This window comes from Nycticebus coucang, chromosome 22, assembly GCF_027406575.1.
Source record: "Nycticebus coucang isolate mNycCou1 chromosome 22, mNycCou1.pri, whole genome shotgun sequence".
In the NCBI taxonomy this organism is placed as follows: Eukaryota; Metazoa; Chordata; class Mammalia; order Primates; family Lorisidae; genus Nycticebus; species Nycticebus coucang.
In genome coordinates this window covers 11,314,644-11,340,698 of record NC_069801.1, presented here as the reverse complement: position 1 = coordinate 11,340,698, position 26,055 = coordinate 11,314,644, and the positions used below count along the sequence as shown (strand labels likewise).

The window sequence follows — 26,055 nt, the reverse complement described above, 5'->3', positions numbered from 1 at the left end:
ATCTGTCTCAGCCTTCCAGAGTGCTAGGATTACAGGCGTGAGCTACCACGCTCAGCCCTGGAGTTTTCTTAGTACTAATTTCATGTGTCATAATTTGCTTGTTCAGAAGTTTGGGCTTAGACATCATCAGTTCAGCCTTGGTCAATTCTAGGACAAACCTTGCCCTTGATAAGCTCCACCCAGGGCCCCTTTCCTCTGTGCTTGAACTTTCTCTTCCACTGTTCCTTAGTTCTTATGTATTCCCACTTTGCTTTTCAAAACCTACTCTCAAGAAAGGATATGAACTCACACTAAGGTATTAATGACTGCCGCAACTTAATATGACCTCTCCTAGGTTATTTGCATTTTAACAGTAGATAAAGGTGGGAAAAGTAAATTATCTCAAGAAACTTCTGGACTGACATAAACCTACTTCACTTACTCTGTTGCCATCTGAGAAGGGCTTTGTTTATCTACCCTTGACACACTTAGTTCAATACCCACTTGGGTTGTTGAATTGTTTTTTTGTATTCCTTCTCTCCAAAAAACACTCGGTTTGGTTCACGCCTGTAATCCTAGCACTCTGGGAGGCCCAGGCGGGTGGAATGTCTGAGTTCAGGTGTTCAAGACCAGCCCCAGCAAGAGCAAGATCCCAACTCTAATAAAAATAAATAAACTAGGGTGGCGTCTGTGCTCAGTGAGTAGGGCGCTGGCCCCATATACCGAGGGTGGCAGGTTCAAACCCAGCCTCGGCTGAACTGCAACCAAAAAATAGCCGGGCGTTGTGGCGGGTGCGTGTAGTCCCAGCAGCTTGGGAGGCTGGGGCAGGAGAATCGCGAAAGCCCAAGAGCCGGAAGTTGCTGTGAGTCCTGTGACATCATGGCACTCTATCGAGGGTGTTAAAGTGAGACTGTATCTACAAAAAAATAAAAAATAAAAGTAAACTATCCAGGTGTGGTGGTGGGCGCCTGTAGTCCCAGCTACTCCGGAGGCTCAGGCAAGAGGATCACTTGAGCCCAAAAGTTTGAGGTTGCTGTGAGCTGTGATGCCACAGCAGTTCACCCAGGGCAACGGAGTGAGACTATGTCTCAAAGAAAAAACCCTTGGTTCTCCACAAAAACTTCGGTGTCCTTTTTGGAAGACATCATAGTTGTGGAGGAATTTCAGGTGTGACGGGTCAGTGTGGATACAAAGCATTCTGAGAGGGGGCACTGCTGATGCCAGAATCGTTAAAATATTTTGCGTATGTTCAAAGTCTTTTAGCCACTTGGAACATTGGTCCACTCACCCTAATAAGCAACAGAACCATGCTGGGCACAGAACATCTACTCATTTATTGAATTCGGATAATCAGGCTCCGCCCTCTGGCTCAAGGCAGGCTTGATCATAAACCAGACGCGGTTCTTGAAAATACACAAAAGAACATCTACTTTCGCAGTAGCTACTTCAACAGGACGCCCCCGTCCCGCCCATTAAAACTCCTCTGGCCCCAGATGCAGTCTGTCTTCTGGTCAGCTCTGGATATATACTGCCCAAGTCAATACCCTTAATGTCCAGCCCTTATTTATCAGTAAACTTCCGGCCAGCCTATCATTTGGTGTTGTCTGTGGGTCAGCACTTTCCCAAAGGCGGCGGACTGGGGTCCCTGATGTCAGTCTTCTTAGTAGAAAACGCTCGAGCACGACCATTGCTGCCGGCCGCGACGCTACACCGCTTTACTTCTTCAACACGGCCGGCGCAGAGGCCTCAGATGCTGGTTTCACCTCTCTTTGGACACCCCAGCCAAGAACAGGACTTTGTACTGCGTAGGCGGTGAGGGTGCTAAACCAAAGAAGCCGCTACTCCGCGCAGACCGCTAGCACCTACCTCGCAGGTAACTTCGCGGGAACGCGCCTGCGCCGCATCACGTGACCGTAGCGTAATCTCCCAGTGGGCAGTGGTGCTTGCTCACGTGACGAGCGCCGCCCAGTGCCTGGCCGTCTGCACCTGGCTCCTGGTTGCTAGGCGACTCCCGCATTGGACTGTGGCTGCGAGGGTTCAGGTGCGAGGTTCCAATCCTAGAAGGATTTTTGTGTGTGTGTGTGTGTGTGTGTGTGTGTGTGTGTGGCTGCCCCTTTGGCTCTTGCGAAAGCCCGTAGTGAAGGCCCCCGAATGGCTTGAACCAGGCGTTCTGGCATCTGCGGTTAGTTGGGCCGTGGTTCCTCTGGGGCAGCCCTAAATAAGCCTAGTCCACTCGCGGGGGCCAACTCCTCTTGAGGGAACTCGATGACAAGACTTGGGACAGAGGTGTGGCCGAGGCGGTGGCTGGCCGAGAAACTAGTGCAGGGGAGTAGTCCTAGGCGTGGCTTCCTGCAGCTTCCTTGCGGCTTAGGTCGAAGCTTACTGCTTTGTTTAGAGAGGGGGACGTGCTGTATAGGGGCTGTGTACGGTGTTTCTTTCCCAAACGGTTTAATTCTTGAATGGTTGTTAAATGAAGAATAACATTTCGATTAAAGAATATATACTCCTAGAGGCAAAAAGAGTACTTTTATTTTTTTTAAGACAGTCTCAAGCTGTTGCATATCTCACAGCAACCTCCAACTCTTGGCCTCAAGCAATCCTCTTGCCTCAGTTTTTCTTTTTTTAGTAGAGACTGGGGTCCCGCTTTTTGCTTAGGCTGGTCTCGAACTCGTGAGCTCAAGGTATCCACCCTCCTCAGCCTCCCAGAGTGCTAGGATTACAGGTGTGAGCCACCAAACCAGTCTTGTTTGTTTGTTTTTTAGTTAATATCTTTTTTTTTTTTTTTTAAAGATATTACACCTGTAATCCTAGCACTTGGGAGGCCAAAGCAAGTGGTTTGCCTGAGCTCACCGGTTCGAGACCAGCCTGAGCCAGACCAAGACCTCATCTCTAAAAAAATAGCCGGGCATTGTGGCAGGCACCTGTAGTCCCAGCTACTTGGGAGGCTGAGGCAAGAGAATCCCTTGAGCCTAGCAGTTTGAGGTTGCTGTGAGCTATTACACCATGGCACTCTACCAAGGGTGACAAAGTGAGACTCTGTCTCAAAAAAATAATAAATAAATAAACAAATAAATAAAAATAGAAAAACCAGCAGGGCATTGCCATGGGCACCTGTAGTCCCAGCTAATGGGGAGGCTGAGGTAGGAGGAGCCTTGAGCCCACGAGTTTGAAGTTGCTATAAGCTGTGATGATGCCAGGGCACTCTACCCAGAGTGTTTGGGTAAGATTCTGTCTCCAAAAAAAAAAAAAAAAAAAAGGAAAGAAGGAGGGAAGGGGGAGGGAGGGAGAAAACATGACCAGGGAAATTAGAGACATTTGTTGCTTAATAGGGGTATGTGAAAAATTCGTCCTTAGGTGATTGTATCCTCATGACAATATCATACACAAACCTAAATTATATATTCTACATACCTCAGTTGTATGACATAGCTTATTGCTCCAGGGTACAAATCTGTACAGCATGTTACTCTACTGAATACTGTCTAAGGGTGTTCAACCTGCAGCCTGCAGGCCACAGTCAGATTATTTGAGGCCTGTTTTGATTATCTATGGTTTTGGATATGCCATGGACCATTTTTTTTCGCTCATAATTTTTTTTTTTTTGGCTGGGGCTAGGTTTGAACCTGCCACCTCCGGCATATGGGACTGGCGCCCTACTCCTTGAGCCACAGGCGCCGCCCTGCTCATAATTTTTGATAGTGTTTGTGTATTTAATGAATAGATCAAGACAACTCTTTTTCCAGTGTGCAGCAAATGAAAAAAAAAGGTTGGATATTCTTGCTGGCAATTGTAACATGATGGTCAATATTTGTATGTCTAAATATAGAAAAGCTACAGTTAAAATATGATATAATTTGCTCTTTTTTTGTGTGTGTGGTTTTTAGCTGGGGCTGGGTTTGAACCTGCCACCTCCAGCATATGGGACCAGCACCCTACCCCTTTGAGCCAAAGGCACCACCCACAATATGATATAATTTGATGAGATCTTTGTCATATATGCAGGTTGTCATTGACCAAAATGTAGTTCGTTGCAATCTGACTTAATTTGTTCAGTGTATTGCATTGAGAAGGTCAAGCTTGACAGGGCACAGGGGCTTACGTGTTTAATCCTAGCACTCTGCCTCAAAAAAAAAAAAAAAAAGAAGGTCAAGCTTGAGCTAGCTCAGCTCTTGTTCAGGCTGTCCTTGAACTATTGAGCTCAAGTGCTCCTCCTGCCTTCAGTATAATTCTTTTTTTTTTTTTTTTTGTGGAGACAGAGTCTCACTTTATGGTCCTCGGTAGAGTGCCGTGGCTTCACACAGCTCACAGCAACCTCCAACTCCTGGGCTTAAGCGATTCTTTTGCCTCAGCCTCCCGAGTAGCTGGGACTACAGGCGCCTGCCACAACGCCCGGCTATTTTTTGGTTGCAGTTTGGCCGGGGCCGGGTTTGAACCCGTCACCCTCGGCATACGGGGCCGGCGCCTTACCGACTGAGCCACAGGTGCCGCCCTAATTCTTTTCTTTTTATTTATTTTATTTATTTTTATTTTTATTTTTTGTAGAGACAGAGTCTCACTTTACTGCCTTCAGTAGAGTGCCATGATGTCACAGGACTCACAGCAACCTCTAGCTCTTGGGCTTCAGCGATTCTCCTGCCTCAGCCTCCCGAGCAGCTGGGACTACAGGCGCCCGCCACAACGCCTGGCTATTTTTTGGTTGCAGTTCAGCCGGGGCTGGGTTTGAACCCGCCACCCTCGGTATATGGGTTCGGCGCCCTACTCACTGAGCCACAGGCGCCACCCAGTATAATTCTTTTCTATACCCAAGTTGTCGCCCTGGGTAGAGTGCTGTGTCATCACAGCTTACAGCAACCTCCAACTCCTAGGCTTAAGCGATTCTCTTGCCTCAGCCTACCAAGTAGCTGGGACTACGCCTGGCTAGTTTTTGGTTGTAGTTGTCTTCGTTGTTTGGCAGGCCTGGGCTGGATTTGAACCCACCAGCTCTGGTATATATGGCTGGCACTTTAGCCGCTTGAGCTACAGGTGCTGAGCCAATTCCTTTTTTTTTTTTTTTTTAATTGAAACAGAGTCTCACTCTGTCACCCTCAGTAGAGTGCCATGGAGTCATAGCTCACAGCAACTTCAAACTCTCGGGCTCAAGTGATTCTCTTGCCTCAGCCTCCCGAGTAGCTGGGACTACAGGTACCCATCACAATACCCTGCTATTTTTTGTTTGTTTGTTTGTTTAGCAGGCTCTGGCCGGATTCAAACCCATCACCCGCAGATCATGTGGCCTGTGGCCTAACCACTGAGCTACAGGCACCCCCAGAATAATTCTTTTGATAACTCCCATGTCTCTATCTCACATTTTGAACATATAGAATACATTTATGATACCTGTTTTAATGTCTTTGATGTTAATTTCACATATGTGTTATTTATTTTTTCTTTGAGACAGCATCTTACTCTGTTGCCCTAGGCTAGAGTGTCAGCCTAGCTCTCAGCAACCTCAAATTCCTTGGTTCAAGCAGTCTTCCCACCTTACCCTCCCAGCTAGCTGGGACTAGAGGTGCCTCCCACAACAGTCTGTGTTACTTCTAATTGATTAGTTTGCCTCCTCATTATGGGCCATATTTTGTTGTATCTTTGTACTCCTGGCAATTTTTGACTGGATATCAGATAATTGTGAATTTTACCTTATTTGGTGCTGGTTATTTTTATATTCCTATAAAACTTCCTGAGCTTTGGGTAGCACCTGTGGCTCAGTAGGTAGGATGCTGGCCCCATATACCCAGGGTGGTGGGTTCAAACCTGGCCCCGGCCAAACTGCAACAAAAAAATAGTTGGGCATTGTGGTGGGCGCCTGTAGTCCCAGGTACTCGGGAGGCTAAGGCAGGAGAATTACCTAAGCCCAAGAGCTGGAGGTTATTGTGAGCTGTGATGCCACGGTACTCTACCGAGGGTGACAAACTGAGACTCTGTCTCTAAAAAAAAAATACCCAGGTGTTCTGGCGGGCGCCTGTAGCCCCAGCTACTTGGGAGGCTGAGGCAAGAGAATCACCTGCCCAGGAGTTGGAGGTTGCTGTGAGCTGTGTGATACCAGGGCACTCTATGGATGGTGATAAAGTGAGACTCTTCTCTACAAAAAAAAAAAAAACAACTTCCTGAGCTTTGTTTTATGATACAGTTAAGTTACATGGAAACAGTTTGATCCTTTTGAGTCTTGCTTTTAAGATGTTTCAGAGCAGTGCCAAGGCTAGAACTAATTATTCTCCTGAGGCAAGACCTTCATGAGTGCTCTTCCCAGTGCCCCAGAAAGTATGAGTTTTTCCAATCTGGCTGATAGAATAGGCACACCATTCCCAGCAAGGTGTGAACATTAGGCACTTTTCCTTCTAATCCTGTCACATGGTTCTTTTGCTCAGTCTTGAGTAGTTTTCTTGCAGCAATGTACTGAGTAGTACTCTGCTAAATCCTTTTACATATCTGGGTTTTTTTCTCCCTGTGTACTCTTCCCTCCTCTCTGGTACTCTGTCCTTTGAACTCCAGTTGTCCTAACCTCCCCAAACTCACAGCTCTGTCTCCTTAGCTCAGGCCTGCCTCAATTTTCCTGCTTGCACCAAGGCCTGGAAACTCTCAAGCCAGTAAGTTTGGGGAATTAATAGGTCTCATCTCATTTGTTATTCTTTCTTCAGGGTTTATATATATTTTTTATTTTATTTTATTTTATTTATTTATTTTTTTTTGCAGTTCTTGGCCAGGGCTGGGTTTGAACCTGCCACCTTCGGCATATGGGACCAGAGCCCTACCCCTTTGAGCCACAGGCACCGCCTGATATATATATATTTTTACGACAATGTCTCACTCAGTTGCCTTCTATAGAGCGCTGTTGCATCATCACTCACAGCAACCTCAAACTCTTGGGCCGAAGCTATTCTCTTGCCTCAGCCTCCTGAGTAGCTGGGACTACAGGCGCTCACCACAATGCCCGAGATGGGTCTCACTCTTACTCAGGCTGGTCTCAAACCTGTGAGCTTCAAGCAATCCACCCGCCTTGGCCTCACAGAATGCTGGGATTACAGGTGTGAGCCATCGCACCCAGCCCTAGGCCATTTATTTATTTATTTTATTTATTTTTAGAGACAGGTTCTCACTCTTGTTCAGGCTGGTCTCAAACTCCTGAGCCCAAGCAATCTACACACCTCAGCCTCCCAGAGTGCTGAGAATACAGGCCTGAGGCATCGTACCTGGCTTAATAGTCTTTGGGAAGGCTATTTTTGGGGGCCCATATTTTGGTTCTTTTAGGTGGGAAAATAAATCCGGTGCCTGTTCCTCTATCTGGGTTTCTATGAAAGTCCAAATATCATACCCAGTGCAACACATTTACCACCCCACACCACTGAATATTGAAAGTCTTTAGATTGTGGGCAGCGCCTGTGGCTCAGTCGGTAAGGCGCCGGCCCCATATACAGAGGGTGGCGGGTTCAAACCTGGCCCCGGCTGAACTGCAACCAAAAAAATAGCTGGGCATTGTGGCGGGCGCCTGTAGTCCCAGCTACTTGGGAGGCTGAGGCAAGAGAATCACTTAAGCCCAGGAGTTGGAGGTTGCTGTGAGCTGTGTGATGCCATGGCACTCTACCGAGGGCCATAAAGTGAGACTCTGTCTCTACAATAAAAAGAAAAAAAAAAGAAAGAAAGTCCTTAGATTGTATACTATTGAACTCACATCCAATTACTTCTAGGGGAAGACAGCTATTATCTTCTCTTTATATCCCTGACTTAACCAATGCCTGGCACTTGGCTGACACTCAGTAAAAGTTGGAATGGATAAATAAACTATTTTGAGCAAACAGCTGTTGATCAGCTTATGGTGTTTTCTTCCAACATTTGTTGATGGGCTTTCTTTCTGCCTGCCAGTCAGGCAAAATGAAAATTTCTGGGACTCGTTAGTCATCATTGTAATTATCTACAAAAATGAACCCTTTAAAAAGCTTATTTACAGGCATGTGGGGACTTTTGGTGTGATAGAAATGTTCCAAAACTGAGTCGTGGTGATGGTTGCACAAGGTGATTGTGTTGCACAACTCCTTGATTGTACACTTAAAAATTAGTGGATTTTGTGGTATGTATATTACACATAAATAAAGCTGATTTTTCTAAAAAGGTGTACCTGAAAGATTTTAAAGGCATTTTAAGGTGAAAAAAGGAAATTACTAACCAATTTATTTATTTTGAGACAGAGTCTCATTCTGTTGCCCTAGGTAGATTGCTATGGTAGCAATAGTTTATAACAACCTCAAGCTCTTGGGCTCAAGAGATCCTCTTGCCTCAACCTTCCAAGTATCTGGGACTATAGGCGCCCACCACAATACCCTGGTAGCTTTTTCTATGTAGTAGAGATGGGGTCTTGCTCTTACTCAGGCTGGTCTCCAATTCCTGAGCTCAAGCAATCCATCTGCTGTGGCCTCCCAGAGTGCTAGGATTACAAGCATGAGCCACTATGCCTGACCAAAAATAAAGATTTTAAAAGATTAGCCAGCTATGGGGCCGTGTCTGTGGCTCAAGGACTAGGGCACCGGCCCCATATACCAGAGGTGGTGAGTTCAAAAAAAAAAGATTAGCCAGCTATGATGGCCTGTAATCCTTGCATTTTGGAAACCCAAGGCATGAGGATTGCTTGAGTCCAGGAATTGGAAACCCTCCCCACTCTGTGCTGGGCCACCTCCCTCACCTTCGCACCCAAGCCCCCAACTCTACTGGCTGAACAACAAATAAATTTCTTGGATGTGGTGCCAGCTACTGGGAGGTGGAGGAGGAGAAGGAGTTTGAGGCTGTAGTGAGCTGTGATTGTGGTGTCACTGTACTTAAGCCTGGGTGACAGAGCCAACCCATGTCTCTGAAAAGATTCAAATTGAAAGAAAAGAAAAGATCACAATTTTTTTTTTTTTGAGACAGAATCTCAAGCTGTCACCCTGGGTAGAGTGCCGTGGTGTCACAGCTCACAGAAACCTCATACTCTTGGGCTTAAGTGAGTCTCTGGCCTCAGTCTCCCAAGTAGCTGGGACTATAGGTGCCCATCACCGCTCCTGGCTAGTTTATTTTTCTTGCAGTTGTCTTTGTTTTAACCGAGTTAGAACCTGCTGGCCTGCGTGTATGTGCTGGCACCCTACCCACTGAGCTACGGGTGCCACCTAGATCACAGGCGCTGAGCCTAGATCACAATTTTTAAATTAAAGGAGAAATAAAATCAAATAAAGTCACTACCGGGTGGCACCTGTGACTCAGTGAGTAGGGCGCCAACCCCATATACCAAGGGTGGCGGGTTTGAACCCTGCCTGGGCCAAACTGCAACAAAAAAATAGCCAGGCGTTGTGGGGGGTGCCTGTAGTCCCAGCTACTTGGGAGGCTGAGGCAAAAGAATTGTCTAAGCCCAGGAGTTGGAAGTTGCTGTGAGCTATGATGTCACAGTACTCTACCAAGGGCGACAAAACTGAGACTCTGTTTCTAAAAAAAATAAAAAAATAAAGGTCGCTACCAAGAGGAAAAAGAAGCCTATTTGGGGCTCGGCGCCCATAGCTCAGTGAGCAGGGCACTGACCACATACACTGAGGCTGGCAGGTTGGAGCCCGGCCCAGGCCTGCCAAACAACAATGACAATTGTAACCAAAATATAGCCCAGCTTTGTGGCAGGTGCCTGTAGTCCCAGCTACTTGGGAGGCTGAGGCCAAGAGTTTGAGGTTGCTGTGAGCTGTGACACCAGGGCCCTCTACCAAGGGCGACATGGAGAGACTCTGTCTCAAAAAAAAAAAAAGAAGCCTATTTGGGCTAGGCGCCTGTGGCTCAAGCCGCTAAGGCACCAGCCACATATACCTGAGCTGGTGGTTCGAATCCAGCCTGGGCCTGCCAAACAACAATGACGGCTGCAACCAAAAAATAGCCTGGCATTGCGCCGGGCAGCCTATAGTCTCAGCTGCTTGGGAGGTGGAGGCAGGAGAAACGCTTCACCCCAGGGGTTGGAGGTTGCTGTGAGCTGTAATGCCACGGCACTCTACCCAGGGCAACAGCTTGAGATTCTGTCTCAAAAAAAAAAAAGCCTATTTGACTAAAAGGGAAAACTGTTTTCCTCCGTCCTCACAGCACAGTTCTATCATGTTAATGTGTGGGTTCTTTTCACACTAAGCAATTCTGAAATTCTGTGCAGACACCAAGTGGGTGTCTGTCTTAGTCTGTTTAGTGTTGCTATAAAGGAATATCTAAGGCTGGGTAATTTATAAAGAAAATAAGTTTATCTGACTGAGAATTCTGCTGGCTGCAAGATTGGGCATCTGGTGAGAACTTTAGGCTGATTCCATTTACGGTGGAAGGTGAAGAGGAGCTGGTATGTGCAGAGAGCAGGTGGTGAGAGAGGAAATGAGAGAGAGAGAGCAGGTGCCAGGCTCTTTTTCCAACCACCTCCCATAGGAACACCTCTGGGTCAGGCTGGTCTCAAACTCTTGGGCTCAAGTAAGCCTCACACCTCAGCCTCCCAAAATGATAGAATTACCAGTGTGAGCCATGGTGCCTGGCCATTCTCACAGGAATTTATAGCAAACTTGCACAAGCCCTCAATAATTAATCTATTGGGGAGGGATCCACCCCCCATGACCCAAATACTTCCATATTAGACCCTACCTCCAACATTGAGGATCAAATTTCTTTTTTTTTTTTTTTTTTTTTGTTGAGACAGAGTCTCACTTTATGGCCCTCGGTAGAGTGCCGTGGCATCACACAGCTCACAGCAACCTCCAACTCCTGGGCTTAAGCGATTCTCTTGCCTCAGCCTCCCGAGTAGCTGGGACTACAGGCGCCCGCCACAACGCCCGGCTATTTTTTGGTTGCAGTTTGGCCGGGGCCGGGTTTGAACCCGCCATCCTCGGTATATGGGGCCGGCGCCTTACCGACTGAGCCACAGGAGCCGCCCTGAGGATCAAATTTCAACATGAGATTTGGAGGAAACAAACTTCTGAACTGTAGCAGTTCACTTTAATTCAATTATTTATTTACTGTTTTTTTCTTTTTTGTAGAGACAGAGTCTCACTTTACCGCCTTCAGTAGAGTGCCATGGTGTCACAGGACTCAAAGCAACCTCCTGCCTCAGCCTCCTGAGCAGCTGGGACTACAGGCGCCCGCCACAACGCCCGGCTATTTTTTGGTTGCAGTTCAGCCGGGGCTGGGTTTGAACCCGCCACCCTCGGTATATGGGGCCAGCGCCCTGCTCACTGAGCCACAGGCGCCACCCCTATTTTTTTTTTTTTGAGACAGAGCCTCAAGCTGTTGCCCTGGGTAGAGTGCTATGGCATCACAGCTCACAGCAACCTTCAACCTCTGGGCTCAAGTGATTCTCTTGCCTCTGCCTCCCAATCATTTATTTTATTATTTTTTATTTTATTTATTGAGACTGAGTCTCACTTTGTTCCAGGCTGGAGTGCCCTGATGTCAGCCTAGCTGACAGTAACCTCAAACTCCTAGGCTCAAGTGATCCTCCTGCCTCAGTCTCCTGAGTAACGGCCTACAGATGCCCAGCACAATATCTAGCTAATTCTTCCTGTTTTTGTTTTGTTGTTTTTTTTTTTGCAGTTTTTGGCCAGGGCTGGGTTTGAACCCGCCACTTCCGGCATATGGAGCCAGCACCCTACTCCTTTGAGCCACAGGCGCCGCCCAATTCTTCCTGTTTTTAATAGGGACAGGGTCTTGCTCTGCTCAGGTTGGTCTTGAACTCCTGAAATCAAGGGATCCTCCTGCCCAACTTGGCCTCCCAGAGTGCTAGGATGCCTGGCCTAGTGTCCTACAATTTAACTCATTTCTAACACTGTCTACCTGGATAGAGCATCAGATCCCATAGACTCAATCCTCTAGGAATCCTCCCATTTCAGACACTAGGGACAAATCTATTTTCACATGTGCTTCCCACCACCTCCTCCTGGGATTTGATCATTTGCTAGAAAAGCTAACAAAATTCAAGAGAGAGAATAGTTTACTTAACCAGATTACAAATTTCTTTTTCTTTTTTTTTTTTTGAAATTTTTGGCCGGGGCTGGGTTTGAACCTGCCACCTCTGGTATATGGGGCTGGCGCCCTACTCCTTTGAGCCACAGGCACTGCCCCAGATTATAAATTTCTCATAAAAGGATACAGCTCAGCAACACTTTGAAGAGATGCATCAGGGCAAGTTATACGGGCAGGGGGGTGGAGCTTCCAACCTCTCTCCAAGCACCCCATTCACCCAGCCTGGGTTCACCAGCCTGGAAGCTCTCTGAACCTCATCCTTTGAGGATTTTATGAAGGTTTAATTATGTAATCATGTTTCATTTAATGGGTGATTGAGTTAATCTCCAGTGGGGCTTGATAGCTGACGCCAGTAATCCCAGCATTTTGGGAGGCCAAGACACAAGGACTGCTTGTGGGCAGGAATTCAAGATCAGCCTAGGCAGCAGAGTGAGACCTTTTTTCTACAAAAAATAAAAAAGAGTAGTCAGGCGGGGTATTGCCTGCCTCTTGTCCCAGCTATTTCATAAGCTAAGGTAGGAGGATCCTTTGAACCCCGGAGGTTGTTTTGTTTTTGAGAAAAGGTCCCACTCTGTCACCCCAGCTAGAGTGCAGTGGTGCGATGACAGTCCACTGCAACCTGGTTGATTATTTGGAGAGCCCAATGTGTCCTGACTCTTCCTTTATTTGTTAGATGATCAATCAGAAGTTTTCTGTGCCCTCTCCTCGCTGGACTCTGAAATCGCATAACAATGACATTTCAGTTTCACTGAATGATTCTTTTAGATAAATTCTTGCTCTCCACTCTCTTTCTCCTGCCCTAGAAGGCTCACTCATTTTAGATGAAAGAGAGAGGCGGGGAGAGAGAAAGTCAATTAGTTGATGTCTTGATAAAAGGGGTTGGGTTGGCTCAGTGCCTGCCACATGCACCGAGGATGGCGGGTTGAAACTCGGCCAGAGCCAGCTAAACAATAGCCGGACATTGTGGCAGGCGCCTCTACTTGGGAGGCTGAGGCAAGAGAATGGCTTGAGCCCAAGAGTTTGAGGTTGCTGTGAGCTGAGACATCACAGCACTCTACCGAGGGTGACAAAGTGAGACTCTGTCTCTTTAAAAAAAAAAAAAAAAAGAGATCCTTTTGCCTCAGTCTACCAAGTAGGTGAGACTACTGGTGCCCACTATAAAGCCTGACAAATTTTTCTATTTTTTAGTAGAGACAGGATCTTGCTCTTATTCTGGTTGGTCTTGAACTCCTGAGCTCAAGCAATCCATCCACCTGGGCCTCCCAGAGTGCTAGGATTACAGGGGTGAGCCACAGTGCCTGGCCTATGGCCTCCCTTTTAAAAGCTCAGTGTTGGCTCAGTGCCTGTAGCTCAGCAGCTAGGGCACCAGCCACATACACTGGAGCTTGCGTGTTCAAATCCATCCTGGGCCTGCCAAACAACAATGACAACTACACCAAAAAATAAAAATAGCCAGGCGTTGTGGTGGGCACCTGTAGTCCCAGCTACTTGGGAGACTGAGGCAAGAGAACCGGTTAAGCCCAAGAGTCTGCAGTTATTGTGAGCTGTGACACCACTGTACTCTACTCAGGGTGACATAGTGAGACTGTTTCAAAAAATAATAATAATAAAAAATAAATAAATGCTCTGCATTTATGCTTAGGTGCAGGAAAAATAGGTATTTTCACTTGAACGGTCTGTCATTTTTCCTTCTTTGTTGGCAAAATAATAAATTGCTGGCTCCGCGCCTGTGGCTCAAATGGCTAAGGTGCCAGCCACATACACCTGAGCTGGTGAGTTGGAATCCAGCGCAGGCCCACCAAACAATGACGGCTGCAACCAAAAAAAAAAAAAAAAAAATAGCTGGGCGATGTGGCGGGCGCCCATAGTCCTAGCTACTTGGGAGGCAGAGGCAGGAGACTCACTCGAGCCCAGGAGTTGGAGGTTGCTATGAGCTGTGATGCAACGGCACTCTACCAGGGCAGCAGCTTGAGGCTCTGTCTCAAAAAAAAAAAATACTACCTTGAATGGGAGAAGAGGCTGCCAAGGGCCAGGAGTTGGGCGGTGCAGGGCGCAGACTCACCCAGTGCGGGTGGGCGTGAGGGGAGAGCCCCCAGCTCTTGTTACCAAAGGCCAAGGCTTAAGTCCGGAGAGAGAGAGAGAGAGAGAGAGCCGGTCCCGGGCCCTCCCCCGCCTTGGCTCCCCGGGGCGCCCCTGCCCTTTGAGCCTGGGCAGATCCCTCGCTGGCTGGCTCGCCTCGCGGCCTCCTCGCGGGCCGGGCAGCGGTCGTGCGCGGGCCAGCGGGCGGCATGCGGCGGCTGCTGGTGTCCGTCTGTGCCCGGGGCCTGGAGGCCAGGGTGGGCGCGCGTCCAGCCGCGGGGCTCTGCGACCCGCGGCGCGGCTATGCCTCTGACGCCCCCCGGAACCAGCCCCTCAGTTCCGAGTTCGTGGCCCGCTCGGTAGGCGTCTGCTCCATGATGCGCCTGCCCGTGCAGGCCTCCCCCGAGGGGCTGGACGCTGCCTTCATCGGGGTGCCCCTGGACATTGGGACCTCCAACCGGCCCGGGGCGAGGTAAGGCCTTTAAGACCGAGGGTTGCCCCACGTGGTGGGACAGTTTAATAGCTGTCGGGCATGGAAGGTGCCGGGACAGGTGCCTCTGCTCACCCTGGGTAGGGTTGTAAGCCGGCTGCAGGCTCTGAAATACCGTTGATGGTGCCTCATCAAGAAACCCCAAGGAGGGCGGCGCCTGTGGCTCAGTGAGCGGGGTGCCAGCCCCATATACCCAGGGTGGCGGCTCCAAACCCGGCCCTGGCCAAATTGCAACAAAAAAATAGCCGGGCGTTGTGGCGGGCGCCTGTAGTCCCAGCTACTCGGGAGGCTGAGGCAAGAGAATCGCCTAAGCCCAGGAGTTGGAGGTTGCTGTGAGCTGTGACGCCACAGCACTGTACCGAGGGTGATATAAAGTAAGACTCTGTCTCTACCAAAAAAAAAAAAAAGAAACTGCAAGAACCGCAAGGCTCAACAGCCCTGGGTGTTATCTATTGGTCAAGGAGGGGTTCTAGAACTTGAACCTTCTCCAGTCCCCATCCTGGGGCCTTCCTGGATGGAGACTGTGGCTACCCCTTCCCTGCCAGCAGCAGGTTATCTTGCATTTGAGAATAGAAGTTGGCTGCCCCTTCCCAAAACCTCTAGATGTCTCCTGACTCAGGAAATACTCAAATTAAGGCAATTTTCCTACAATCAAGTCGGAGGAAGTGAAATCTATTTTTCTGTTTTTTATTTTATTTTATTTTTTATTTTTTTGTAGAGACAGAGTCTCACTTTATGGCCCTCGGTAGAGTGCCATGGCATCACACAGCTCACAGCAATCCAACTCCTGGGCCCAAGCGATTCTCTTGCCTCAGCCTCCCAAGTAGCTGGGACTACAGGCGCCTGCCACAACGCCCAGCTATTTTTTGGTTGCAGTTCAGCCTGGGCCGGGCTTGAACCCACCACCCTCGGTATATGGGGCCGGCGCCCTACCAACTGAGCCACAGGCACCTGTTTTTTATTTTTTAAGTAAAGGAAGTCATGTCTAAATGAAATCTATTTTTCTAATTATTGAACACCAGCAATTTCTGACTTAGCAACATTACACCTGACTGTATTGGTCTGAAGTTATGAAAGCCGGCATTTGCTAAATGTTTACTAAGTGCAAGATTGAATTGAATAGATTTCTCATTTAATTCTTATAACCACAGTGTAGGGTAAATATTGTTATTATTTTACAGGTTAGGACACTGAGACTCAGGGAGATTATGAAATTGTCTAATGCTGTTTAGTATCTTAGTGAAGAGGAACAGACTTCTAAATCTATGCCTTTTAATCGCTTCAAGAAATACCCTAGATCAGTGTTTCTCAAAGGGGATGGTTTTGCATACAAGGGACATTTGGCAATATCTGAAGGCATTTGGCATATCTGTCACTACTTGGGGAAGGGATGCTACTGGCATCTAGTGGGTAATGGCCAGGGATGTTGCTAAGTACCGCACTATGCAATACTCCACAACAAGAAATCACCCCACCTCAATGTCAACAGTGCTGAAGCTGAGAAGCCCTGGCTTGGGCAGAGCCTTCATGCACCTGTGGCTGGCTGACAGGATGATTCTTCCTCCTCCAGATTTGGACCTCGCCGAATCCGGGAAGAATCAGTGTTGCTGCGAACAGTCAACCCTAGTACCGGGGCCCTCCCCTTCCAGTCCCTCATGGTTGCAGACCTAGGCGATGTGAACGTTAATCTTTACAACCTTCAGGACAGCTGCCGGCTAATTCGAGAGACCTATCAGAAAATTGTAGCCGCTGGCTGTATTCCTCTGACCTTGGGTAACAGCAGTCTGAAAGGCGGGTGTAATTCTCTGCACTTAGGCTTTACTTACCATGGGCTACTTTTCCAGGGCAAGCCACTGCAAATATGGAACAGGAGGAAAGAGAACATTTTAATTCATTTATCTTAATCACTGGAGAGAGGATATTTAAAATTTTGGACTAGCATGACTGGGAGTGCTGGACTAGGGTCAAGCAAGAGTCACTTGCTCTGGTGAAAAATTTATGGGGTACCAAAAAAAGTCAATAAGCAAGATCAATGAAACAGGATAAATATTCCTGATTTTTCCCTTTTGCCTTAGGCCCCTGGCTGACAGAGTGAGATCCTGTCTCTGAAAAACAAATACAATGGGCTCAGTGCCTTGTAGCACAGTGGATACGGAGCCGGCCACATGCACCAAGGCTAGAGGGTTTGAACCCGGCCCTGGCCAGCTAAACAAAAAAATAGCCAGGCATTGTGGTGGGCACCTGGAGTCCCAGCTACTTGGGAGGCTGAGGCAGGAGAATCACTTAATCACTTAAGCCCAAGAGTTGGAAGTTGGAGGTTGCTGTGAGCTGTGATGCCACACCACTCTACCAAGGGTGACATAATGAGACCCTGTCTAAAAAAAAAAAAAAAAGAATAAATAAGTAAATACATACAATGGTACTTTCTTTTCTTTTTCTCTTTCTTTTTCTTATACTCACCACTATATTAGTGAGGAGTTACTTTTCTTGATTACTAAACTTTTTGGCACCATTTACATTTTGCACCCTGTCAGATGCCTCCCTGATCCAACCCTCATCTCAGCCCTTAGTCCCTGGCTTGGAGAAGGCTGCCAGTGGGGGCTTTCTGACAAGGTCAAAGATAGTGTTTCTAAGGACTTTATTTGCTTTTGGTTTTTGTTTGTTTGCTTTTTTTTTTTTTTTTGAAACAGAGTCTTGCTTTGTGGCCCTGGATAGATGCTATGATGCCAAGACACTCTATTCAGGGTGATAGAGTGAGACTTTGTCTCAAGAAAAAAAAGTTAAGGCTGGGTACGGTGGCTCATGCCTGTAATCCTAATACTTGGGAGGTCGAGGTGGGTGGATTGCCTGAGCTCACCGATTCAAGACCAGCCTGAGCCAGAGTGAGACCTTGTCTTAAAAAAAAAAAAAAGAGTGGCGCCTGTGGCTCAGTGGGTAGGGCGCCGGCACCATATACCAAGGGTGGCAGGTTTGAACCCGGCCCCGGCCAAACTGCAACAACAACAACAAAAATAGCCGGCCGTTGTGGCAGGTGCCCGTAGTCCCAGCTACTCAGGAGGCTGAGGTAAGAGAATCGCCTAAGCCCAAGAGCTGGAGGTTGCTGTGAGCTGTGATGCAACGGCACTCTGCTGAGGGTGACAAAGTGAGACTCTGTCTCTAAAATAACAAAAAAGAAAATAGCGGAGTGTTGTGGCAGGCGCCTGTAGTCCCAGCTACTTGGGAGGCTGAGGCAAAAAAATCACTTAGCCCAAGAGTTTGAGGTTACTGTGAGCTATGATGCTATGGCACTCTACCCAGAGAAACAGCTTGAGACTCTGTCCCCCGACCCCCACCAAAAAAAAAAAAAGAAAAAGAAAAAAAAGTTAACATGACAGGGATCCTCTTTTTTTTTTTTTTTTTTTGTGGTTTTTGGCCGGGGCTGGGTTTGAACCCGCCACCTCCAGCATATGGGACCGGTGCCCTACTCACTGAGCCACAGGCGCCGCCCCCAGGGATCCTCTTCTAAATATCCCAACTTATTTTTGCCAAATGAGAGGGCCTAACCTGCATAACATAGAGGGAGGAGTCTGGTGTCTGGGAGGCAGGGTTTGTAGTCTCAGCTTCACCTGTCACTCATCAGCTATGTTATTGCATTCACTGCCGACGCTTCACGTCCTCATCTGTAAAATGGGAATGATAGCACTACTTGCCTCATTGCATTGTGTGAGAGGGAAATAATGAAAGCGTACGTGGTTCTCAGGGCTTTGTCTGCGGTAGCTGTAGTCCCAGCTGCTCAGGAGCCTGAGGCAGGATCGCTTGAACCCAGGAGTTTGAAGTTGCTAGGAGTGAGACTTTGTCTTCAAAAAAAGAAAAGGAAAATGCATATGAAATGTCCAGCATCATGCCTTACATTATTTTGCTTGTTTGTTTTTGAGACAGAGTCTTACTTTGTCACCTGCGGTACAGTGCCATGGCATCACAGCTCATAGCAACCTCAAACTCTTGGTCTCAAGCAAATCTCTTGCTTCAGTCTCCAGAGTAGCTGGGACTACAGGCACCCGCCACAACACCTGGCTATTTTTAGCGATGGGGTCTTGCTTTGGCTCAGGCTGGTCTTGAACGCCTGAGCTTATGTGATCTATCTGCCTCAGCCTCCTAGAGTGCTAGGATTACAGGTGTGAGCCACTGTGACCAACCTGCCTTACATATTTTAAGTTTCAATAAATTTTAGGTATATTATCATTACTATTTTTTTTTTAGAGACAGAGTCTCACTTTGTCACCCTTGGTAGAGTGCTGTGGCATCACAGCTCACAGCAACCTCCAGCTTTTGGGCTTAGGCAATTCTCTTGCCTCAGCCTCCTGAGTAGCTGGGACTATAGGTGCCTGCTACAGCTATTTTTTGTTGGAGTTTGGCCGGGGCTGGGTTTGAACCTGACACCCTCGGTATATGGGGCTGGCACCCTACTCACTGAGCCACAGGTGCCGCCTGTTATTATTATTATTGAGACAGAGACTCACTCTGTTGCCCCAGGCTACAGTGCCCTGGTGACACAGCTCATAGCAACCACAAACTCCTGGGCTCAAGCAAATTCTTGCCTCAGCCTCCCACGTAGCTGGGACTACAGGCATCCCCTGGCTACTTTTTCTATGTTTAGTAGAGACAAGGTCTTGCTCTTGCTCAGGCTGGTCTTGAACTCCTGAGCTTAAGGCATCCTCTTGCCTCTGCCTCCCAGAGTGCTAGGATTACAGGGGTGAGCTACCATGTCCAGCGCAATTTCTGCTTTTAAATGATGGTGAAATTTTAAGTGTTCTAGCACTAAACAAGATCTTATTTTAGTTGTGATTATACTTCATCAATCTAAAAGGGTGGCAGAATTGGGTAAATTTAAGTTGTTCTATGTAAGAATTGTAGCCACATTCTAGATGTTTTATTTTTCTCTTTGCAGGTGGAGATCACACAATCACATATCCCATATTACAAGCAATTGCAAAAAAGTAAGTCCCAAATGGCTTTGCCCAAGTGAGGTTTCAAACTGCAGGAGCTGGAGAATGAGTTGTTTGCTGCTAGGTGGCATTGGGTGACCTGCTGACCGCTGCTAGCTCAGGTTGTTGGGGGTGATAGGAAATTCCCAACTGGGTTGCTTCTGGGGATCAAAATTAAGGTTGAGCTCCAGGTGTCTGTGTCAGTCACCAGCTGGAAGCCAAGACAATTTATTATTAACGTTTCGAGCTGCCCTCCCTTGCTCCAGATCTGCTCTCATATGCATGCTCAGCATTTTTGACCTGACTCTGTTTTTGGAAGATGAGCCCTGGTGAAATACACAACCCCAGTGAACTTTAGTTTCTGTTTTGTTGCAACCACCAAATATGAATACTGACAGGCACACCAGGGGAGCTGGCTGCCCCGTCTTCTCCTGAAAGGGCTCCTTTCCCAGACAATGAGAAGACTGATTTTCCAGAAGTGGAGTCTACTGGGGATTGGCTAATTTGGGGCAATTTAATTTAAGAAAGAGACAGAAGGGCCGAGGCGGAGGGTGGTAGTTCCAGGATTTGTATGTGGCAGCATTATGTGGGTAGCATTCTGGCTGGAGGTGGGCAGATACAGGTCTTTTCTGGAAGCTGCACTTGCCTCCCACTGATTTGGATCAAGCGTTTATTTGGGTGGGTAGCAGGGATGGATGGAGGTTATGGAGGCAGAGCTGGGTCAAAGCTTCCTCTTGGTGCCACAGTTGGAGAAAGGGTGGCTGATGAGTTTAGGCTTCAACTGAGCTCACCTCTGAGCACCACCCGTCATTCTCATCCTCGCTGCCCACTCTGTCTCTGAGTGAAGCAGATTCTGGTTGATAGCTAGTGGGAGGCAGCACAGCAGACGTCTGTTTTCTGCCTGACTTCTCTGAGGTTATTGTTGCTCAGAGATGCTGAGTGAGTTGAAGACAGAAGCCTGGTACGAGGCAGCTAATGGATGTCCGGTGCCCCTCTGTGGCTATGAGTTGTCATCAAGTTTTGGTGTCCTGAAGGGTGGCTGTGCGAGGCCCCCACAGGGAGGTCTGGCCTCAGAGCTGCCCTGCTGTCATCAGGCATGGCCCTGTGGGGCTGCTGCACGTGGATGCCCACACAGACACTGCCGACAAGGGCCTAGGAGAGAAGCTCTACCACGGGACGCCCTTCCGCCGGTGCGTGGAGGAGGGACTCCTGGACTGTGAGCGGGTGGTGCAGATTGGCATCCGGGGCTCTTCCATGACCTTGGATCCCTACAGATTCAACCGGAGCCAGGTGACAGACTGAATGCTCCCCCCCACCCCGCCCCGTGCCCCCCCAAAGTGCCTTGCTGCCCTTTGACTGCCTGCCGGCAACCGTGAATCCCACAGGGTCTTTGTTAATCCAGTTCAGAGAGTGGAGCTGACTTTGCGTTACTAAGGTCACATGGGGCAAACGGGCGTGAGGAGGTAGTTCATGAAGCACAGGAGGCCTATTGATGGGGGGGAGGGGGACGTGGTAACAAGTAGAAACAACCACCACTTTGATGTTGTTGGCTCAGAAAAGACATGAGAGGTTGGAACCCAGGTGACTGGCCACCCTCTTAGTTCCCATCCTCCTGCCCACTAAGCAGAAGAGCCCATAGGAAAAGCGCAACTCCCTTGCCTGTGAAGGGTCAAGGCCAATCTTTTGGATAGAGCAGGCCAGCAGGCACCAGCTGCTGAGTTTCTCACTCTCGCTGTAGCGAATCTTCCCTCTGACCCTGACTCCGAGGTCCACTTTCTTTCTTTTTTTTTTTTTTTTTGTGAGATAGAGTCTCACTTTGTTGCCCTTGGTAGAGTGCCCTTGTGTCATAGTTCACAGCAACCTCAAACTCTTAGGCTTAAGCGATCCTCTTGCCTTAACTCCCAAGTAACTGGGACTATAGGTGCCCGCCACAACGCCTGGATATTTTTTGTTGCAGTTGTCATTGTTGTTTAGCTGGCCCAGGCTGGTCTCTAACACATGAGCTCAAGCAATCCACCCACCTTGGACTCCCAGAGAATTATGTACAAGTGTGAGCCATTATGCCATCATGTGCAGCCTGCCTTTTTTTTTTCTTACTTACTCTGTCCCATGGCATAGAGTGCTGTGGCATCATAGCTCACAGTACCATCAAACTCTTGGGCTTGAGCAATCCTCTTGCCTCAGCCTCCCACGTAGCCAGGACTATTGGCATGCACTACTAGTTTTTCTGTTATTTATTTATTTTTTTTTTTTTCTGAGACAGAGTCTCAAGCTGTCATCCTGGGTAGAGTGCCATGGTGTCACAGCTCACAGCAACCTCAAACTCTTGGGCTTAAGTGATTCTCTTGCCTCAGCCTCCCAAGTAGCTGGGACTACAGGTGCCTGCCACAACGCCCAGCTAGTTTTTGTTGCAGTTGTCATTGTTGTTTAGCTGGCCCAGGCCGGGTTTGAACCCACCAGCCTCGATGTATGTGGCTGGCGCTGTAACCGTGGTGCTATGGGCGCTAAGCCAGTTTTTCTGTTTTTAGTAGAGATGAGGTCTCGCTCTTCCTCAAGCTGGTTTTGAATTGAGCTCAAGCATTCCACCTGCCTTGACCTCCCAGAGTGCTAGGATTACAGGCTTGAGCCCCTGCATCCGGCCCCAAGGTCCACTTTGACCCTGCTTCATTACCAGGCATTGTCCTCCTCTCCCTCACCTATAAAACAGGGACAGTAGGGCGGCGCCTGTGGCTCAGTGAGTAGGGCGCCGGCTCCATATACCGAGGGTGGTGGGTTCAAACCCAGCCCTGGCCAAATTACAACAACAAAAAACAACAACAACAATAAAACAGGGACAGTAATTCCCTCCTCATGGAAACGGAGGGTCAAATGTGAAGTGCATGTGAGCAGCTGAGGATGGGGGTGGCACACAGAAAGTGCCTGGTCTGTGCTACCTAGCAGCATCCCGGACTGCTTGCTCTTCCATTCCCACCTCTCCAGGGCTTCCGGATGGTCCTGGCTGAAGACTGCTGGATGAAATCCCTGGTGCCTCTGATGGGGGAAGTGAGGCAGCAGATGGGAGGCAAACCCATTTACATCAGCTTTGACATTGACGCCTTGGATCCTGCCTATGCTCCAGGGACAGGGACCCCTGAAATTGCTGGTCTCACCCCTAGTCAGGTAAGGAAGCTCTGCCAGTGAAGATTCCTGGGGGTGGGGATGCTTTACTACTCCACTTTCTGGCACTTGTAGTGTCTTCAGGAACCAGGATAGGATTTTAAAAGCAGAGTACCTTTAGTGTCCTCAGAGCTGACAGTAGGTTTGCCAGCTCCCTTACGGGGAAGTGACTGATTTTGTTGAGGCCTTCACATCTTACCTGGCATCTCCTTTATTTGGTCTTCCTGCCTTCAGGTCATCTGTAGTCAGTTCATGGGGATAATGTGTCTATTATAGTACCTCATCTTTTTTTTTTTTTGAGACAGAGTCTCACTATGTCACCCATGGTAGAGTGCTGTAGTGTCACAGCTCACAGCAACCTCAAACTCTTGGGCTTAATTCTCTTGCCTCAGCCTCCCAAGTAGATGGGACTACAGGTGCCCACCACAATGCCCGGCTATTTTTTTTTTTGTTGCAGTTGTCTTTGTTGTTTTAGTTAGCCAGGGCCGGGTTTGAACCCTCCAGCCTCCGTGTATGTGGCCGGTGTTACATGTGGCCCACTGAGCTATGGGCGCTGCCCATAGTACCTCATCTTAAGGACAGTAAACTTACTGAGGGTTAAATTCAAAAAGTGCATGCAGTGGCACTAAATACCAAGATAGGTTAAGAGTTTTAGATACTCCCAACTAAAGCCCAATGAGATATGCTGAGAGTAAATGCAGAACTGGCTGTGGTTATAACTGGAAGAAGGTACAGGGTGCCTGACATACTTATATAAAGTGCTTGAAGATGGGCAGCACCTGTGGCTCAGTGGGTAGGGCGCCGGCCTCATATACCGAGGGTGGTGGGTTCAAACCCAGCCCTGGCCAAACTGCAACAAAAATATAGCTGGGCATTGTGGCGGGCACCTGTAGTCCCAGCTATTTGGGAGGCTGAGGCAAGAGAATTGCCCAGGAGTTGGAGGTTGCTGTGAGCTGTGTGATGCTATGGCATTCTACCGAAGGCGATAAAGTGGGACTCTGTCTACTAAAAAAATAAATAAATAAAAAAAATTAAGTACTTGAAGATACTTGTGAGCAAATAAAGACTGCTTAAACCAAAGTGATTGTCTCATACTCTTTAAGAAAGGAGGATGTGGTGCTCCCACTTAATGGGCACAATGTAAAGGGTACATGGTACACCTCCTGTGTATAGGATACAACTATGATAGGGACCTTACCTAACAAATGCATAGATTGTAACCTAACCCTTTGTACCCTCATATTAATCTGAAATTAAAAAGAAAAAGAAAAAAAAAGGAGAATGACCATACCTACCTCACTTTAAGTTACTCTCTGCTGCCATCAGAGGGATTTCTGAAACAGTCCTTATCCCTCTGCTAAACCTGTGAGATTTTCCCCCCTGCAGGATAGGAACCCTTTCAGACAAGGCCACTCTCTTCCTACCAACCGCCTCACTTATCCTGTCCCTGGGGCCACGTCTAACTACTTGAACCTCTCTCATCTTGGTGCCTTTGCATGTGTCTTCCCCTCTGCCTAGAATGCTCTTCCACCTACTTGGCCAATCTCTTGAACAAAGAACTTGAAGCCTTGCCTCACCTCTCTAAGCCGTGCTTACACTATGCTGGGCTTGCTTTTCTCCAAGTCCTCAAGGCACAACATTGAACTGATTGGTGTACTTGCGTTCATCACACTAGAAAACAAGAACTGTGCATTATTTGTGCCCCTGGCAGTCAAGAAATGCTTACGGAGGGAAAGCCAGCAGTCCCAAGTCAAAGGGTGGGCATGTGTGGGAGCGACCCACTGAAACCCCTGCGGGTTACTTTTCACTGTGAACAATGACCGCCTGGGGCAACTCAGTCTTGATCTTGGACAGGCTTTGGAGATCATCCGGGGTTGTCAAGGCCTCAGCGTGGTGGGCTGTGATCTTGTGGAAGTTTCGCCCTTGTATGATCTTTCTGGTGAGTAAGCAAGAGCTGCTGGTTTAAATTAGTCTAAATTATATTAATCTAGTTAATAAGTAGAAAATGGATGGGTTCTCTTTGTAATACTTGGGGAACCTGCTAAGCATGTCCAATAGTGAGGAAAATAAGCCTGTTACTGCACACCTTACAAACATGAGTAATTAACCCTAACAAAACCCCTGGGAGGTAGCTAAGTATTATTAGCTTGCCCACCAGTCAGCAGAAGAGAAAGAAGCCTGCCTGCAGTTTAGCAAGTGTGGTATGTTTATATGATTATCCTTTGATATTTTATAGAAAAGTGAATCTAAAGCATAAATAATGTATATTAATATTAAGTGGAGAGTTAGCTGGTTAAGATCTTCAAAGTAGATGCCATCCCAGTAATTTTAACTTAAAAAGGTTCAGCTTCAGAGTTCGGCTTCTCAGGCTCAGAGGGTAGATAATAAATACTGGACACACCAGCACTGATGGTTTTCCTTTGGGAAAAACGCATTCTTGGAGTAAACAAAGAATCTTCTGAATTTTAAAATATGATTTCCAACTGGTGTTGGGTGGAGGCAGAATGCCAGGGAAAGTGTGTTCACAGGTGGGCGGGCAGCCCAGAGGAAAGTACACAAGCCAGAGCTCTGGAAAAGGGAGCACAAAGCAAAGTGAGTCCCGAGAGGTTGGCTGAGGGGTGGTCTGTACAGTTGGGTGCGGACCATTCTGTGAGGGGTGTGGTCTGCAGCATGAGGGATAATATCCGTAAGATGCCCTCTGTACTTTTGTTCACGCTGGGTTTTGCTTTTTTTTTTTGAGACATTGTCTCACTATGTTGCCCTTGGTAGAGTGCTGTAGCGTCACAGCTCACAGCAACCTCAATATGTTTTGCTTCTTGCAGGGAACACAGCCCTCCTGGCGGCTAACCTTCTGTTTGAGATGCTGTGTGTTCTCCCCAAAGTGACAACTGTCTGAGTCCTCTGCTCTTCAAGACAAAACAGATTACATTGCTGAGAAATTCGTAAGAATTTATGAGTGAGCAGTCTGAGTTTATGCCATTGAGACTTTATGCTAAAAAGTGTCCTTGGTGGCTGTAAAATCAAGATTTTCAGTAGAACTCTAACCTAAACAGCTAACATTTCTAAGGAGTTTGGATTAATTAAAAAAAAAAGGAAGCACTTGTACTGCTTTGATTTTTTTTCCCTCTGTTAAATGGTAATGTGGAGAATAAAGGAGAAGGAAATGGAGAATTTCATTCATGATTATCTAAAAAATCGGAAAAATGAAATAAAAAATACCCCATAAACATTCTGTATTTCCATAGAATCTTCCTTTAAAATGTAGCTTCTCTGAGATCAGGACTGCATCTTGCCTTTAGGACCATTGTGAACATAAATAACCAGTTTAAAGGAAAGTTCCATAGAACTCCCAATGAAGAAACT

At 47.7% G+C, this 26,055-nt stretch overlaps 1 protein-coding gene across 2 annotated transcripts; it reads left to right on the top strand.

Moving 5' to 3' along the window:
• Positions 1-14,149: 14,149 nt before the first annotated feature.
• Positions 14,150-25,924, top strand: AGMAT (agmatinase). 2 transcript variants are annotated; one of them, XM_053576833.1, is made up of 7 exons: positions 14,150-14,554; positions 16,143-16,363; positions 19,500-19,548; positions 20,631-20,826; positions 22,516-22,695; positions 24,547-24,631; positions 25,515-25,924. In XM_053576833.1, the coding sequence occupies exons 1-7, from the start codon at positions 14,292-14,294 to the stop codon at positions 25,586-25,588; spliced, it is 1,068 nt and encodes a 355-aa protein (XP_053432808.1). In that variant the 5' UTR covers positions 14,150-14,291; the 3' UTR covers positions 25,589-25,924. The 2 variants fall into 2 exon arrangements, with proteins under 2 accessions (XP_053432808.1, XP_053432810.1); XM_053576835.1 differs by having other exon boundaries at positions 14,156-14,554; positions 16,143-16,345.
• The last annotated feature ends 131 nt before the right edge of the window (positions 25,925-26,055 follow it).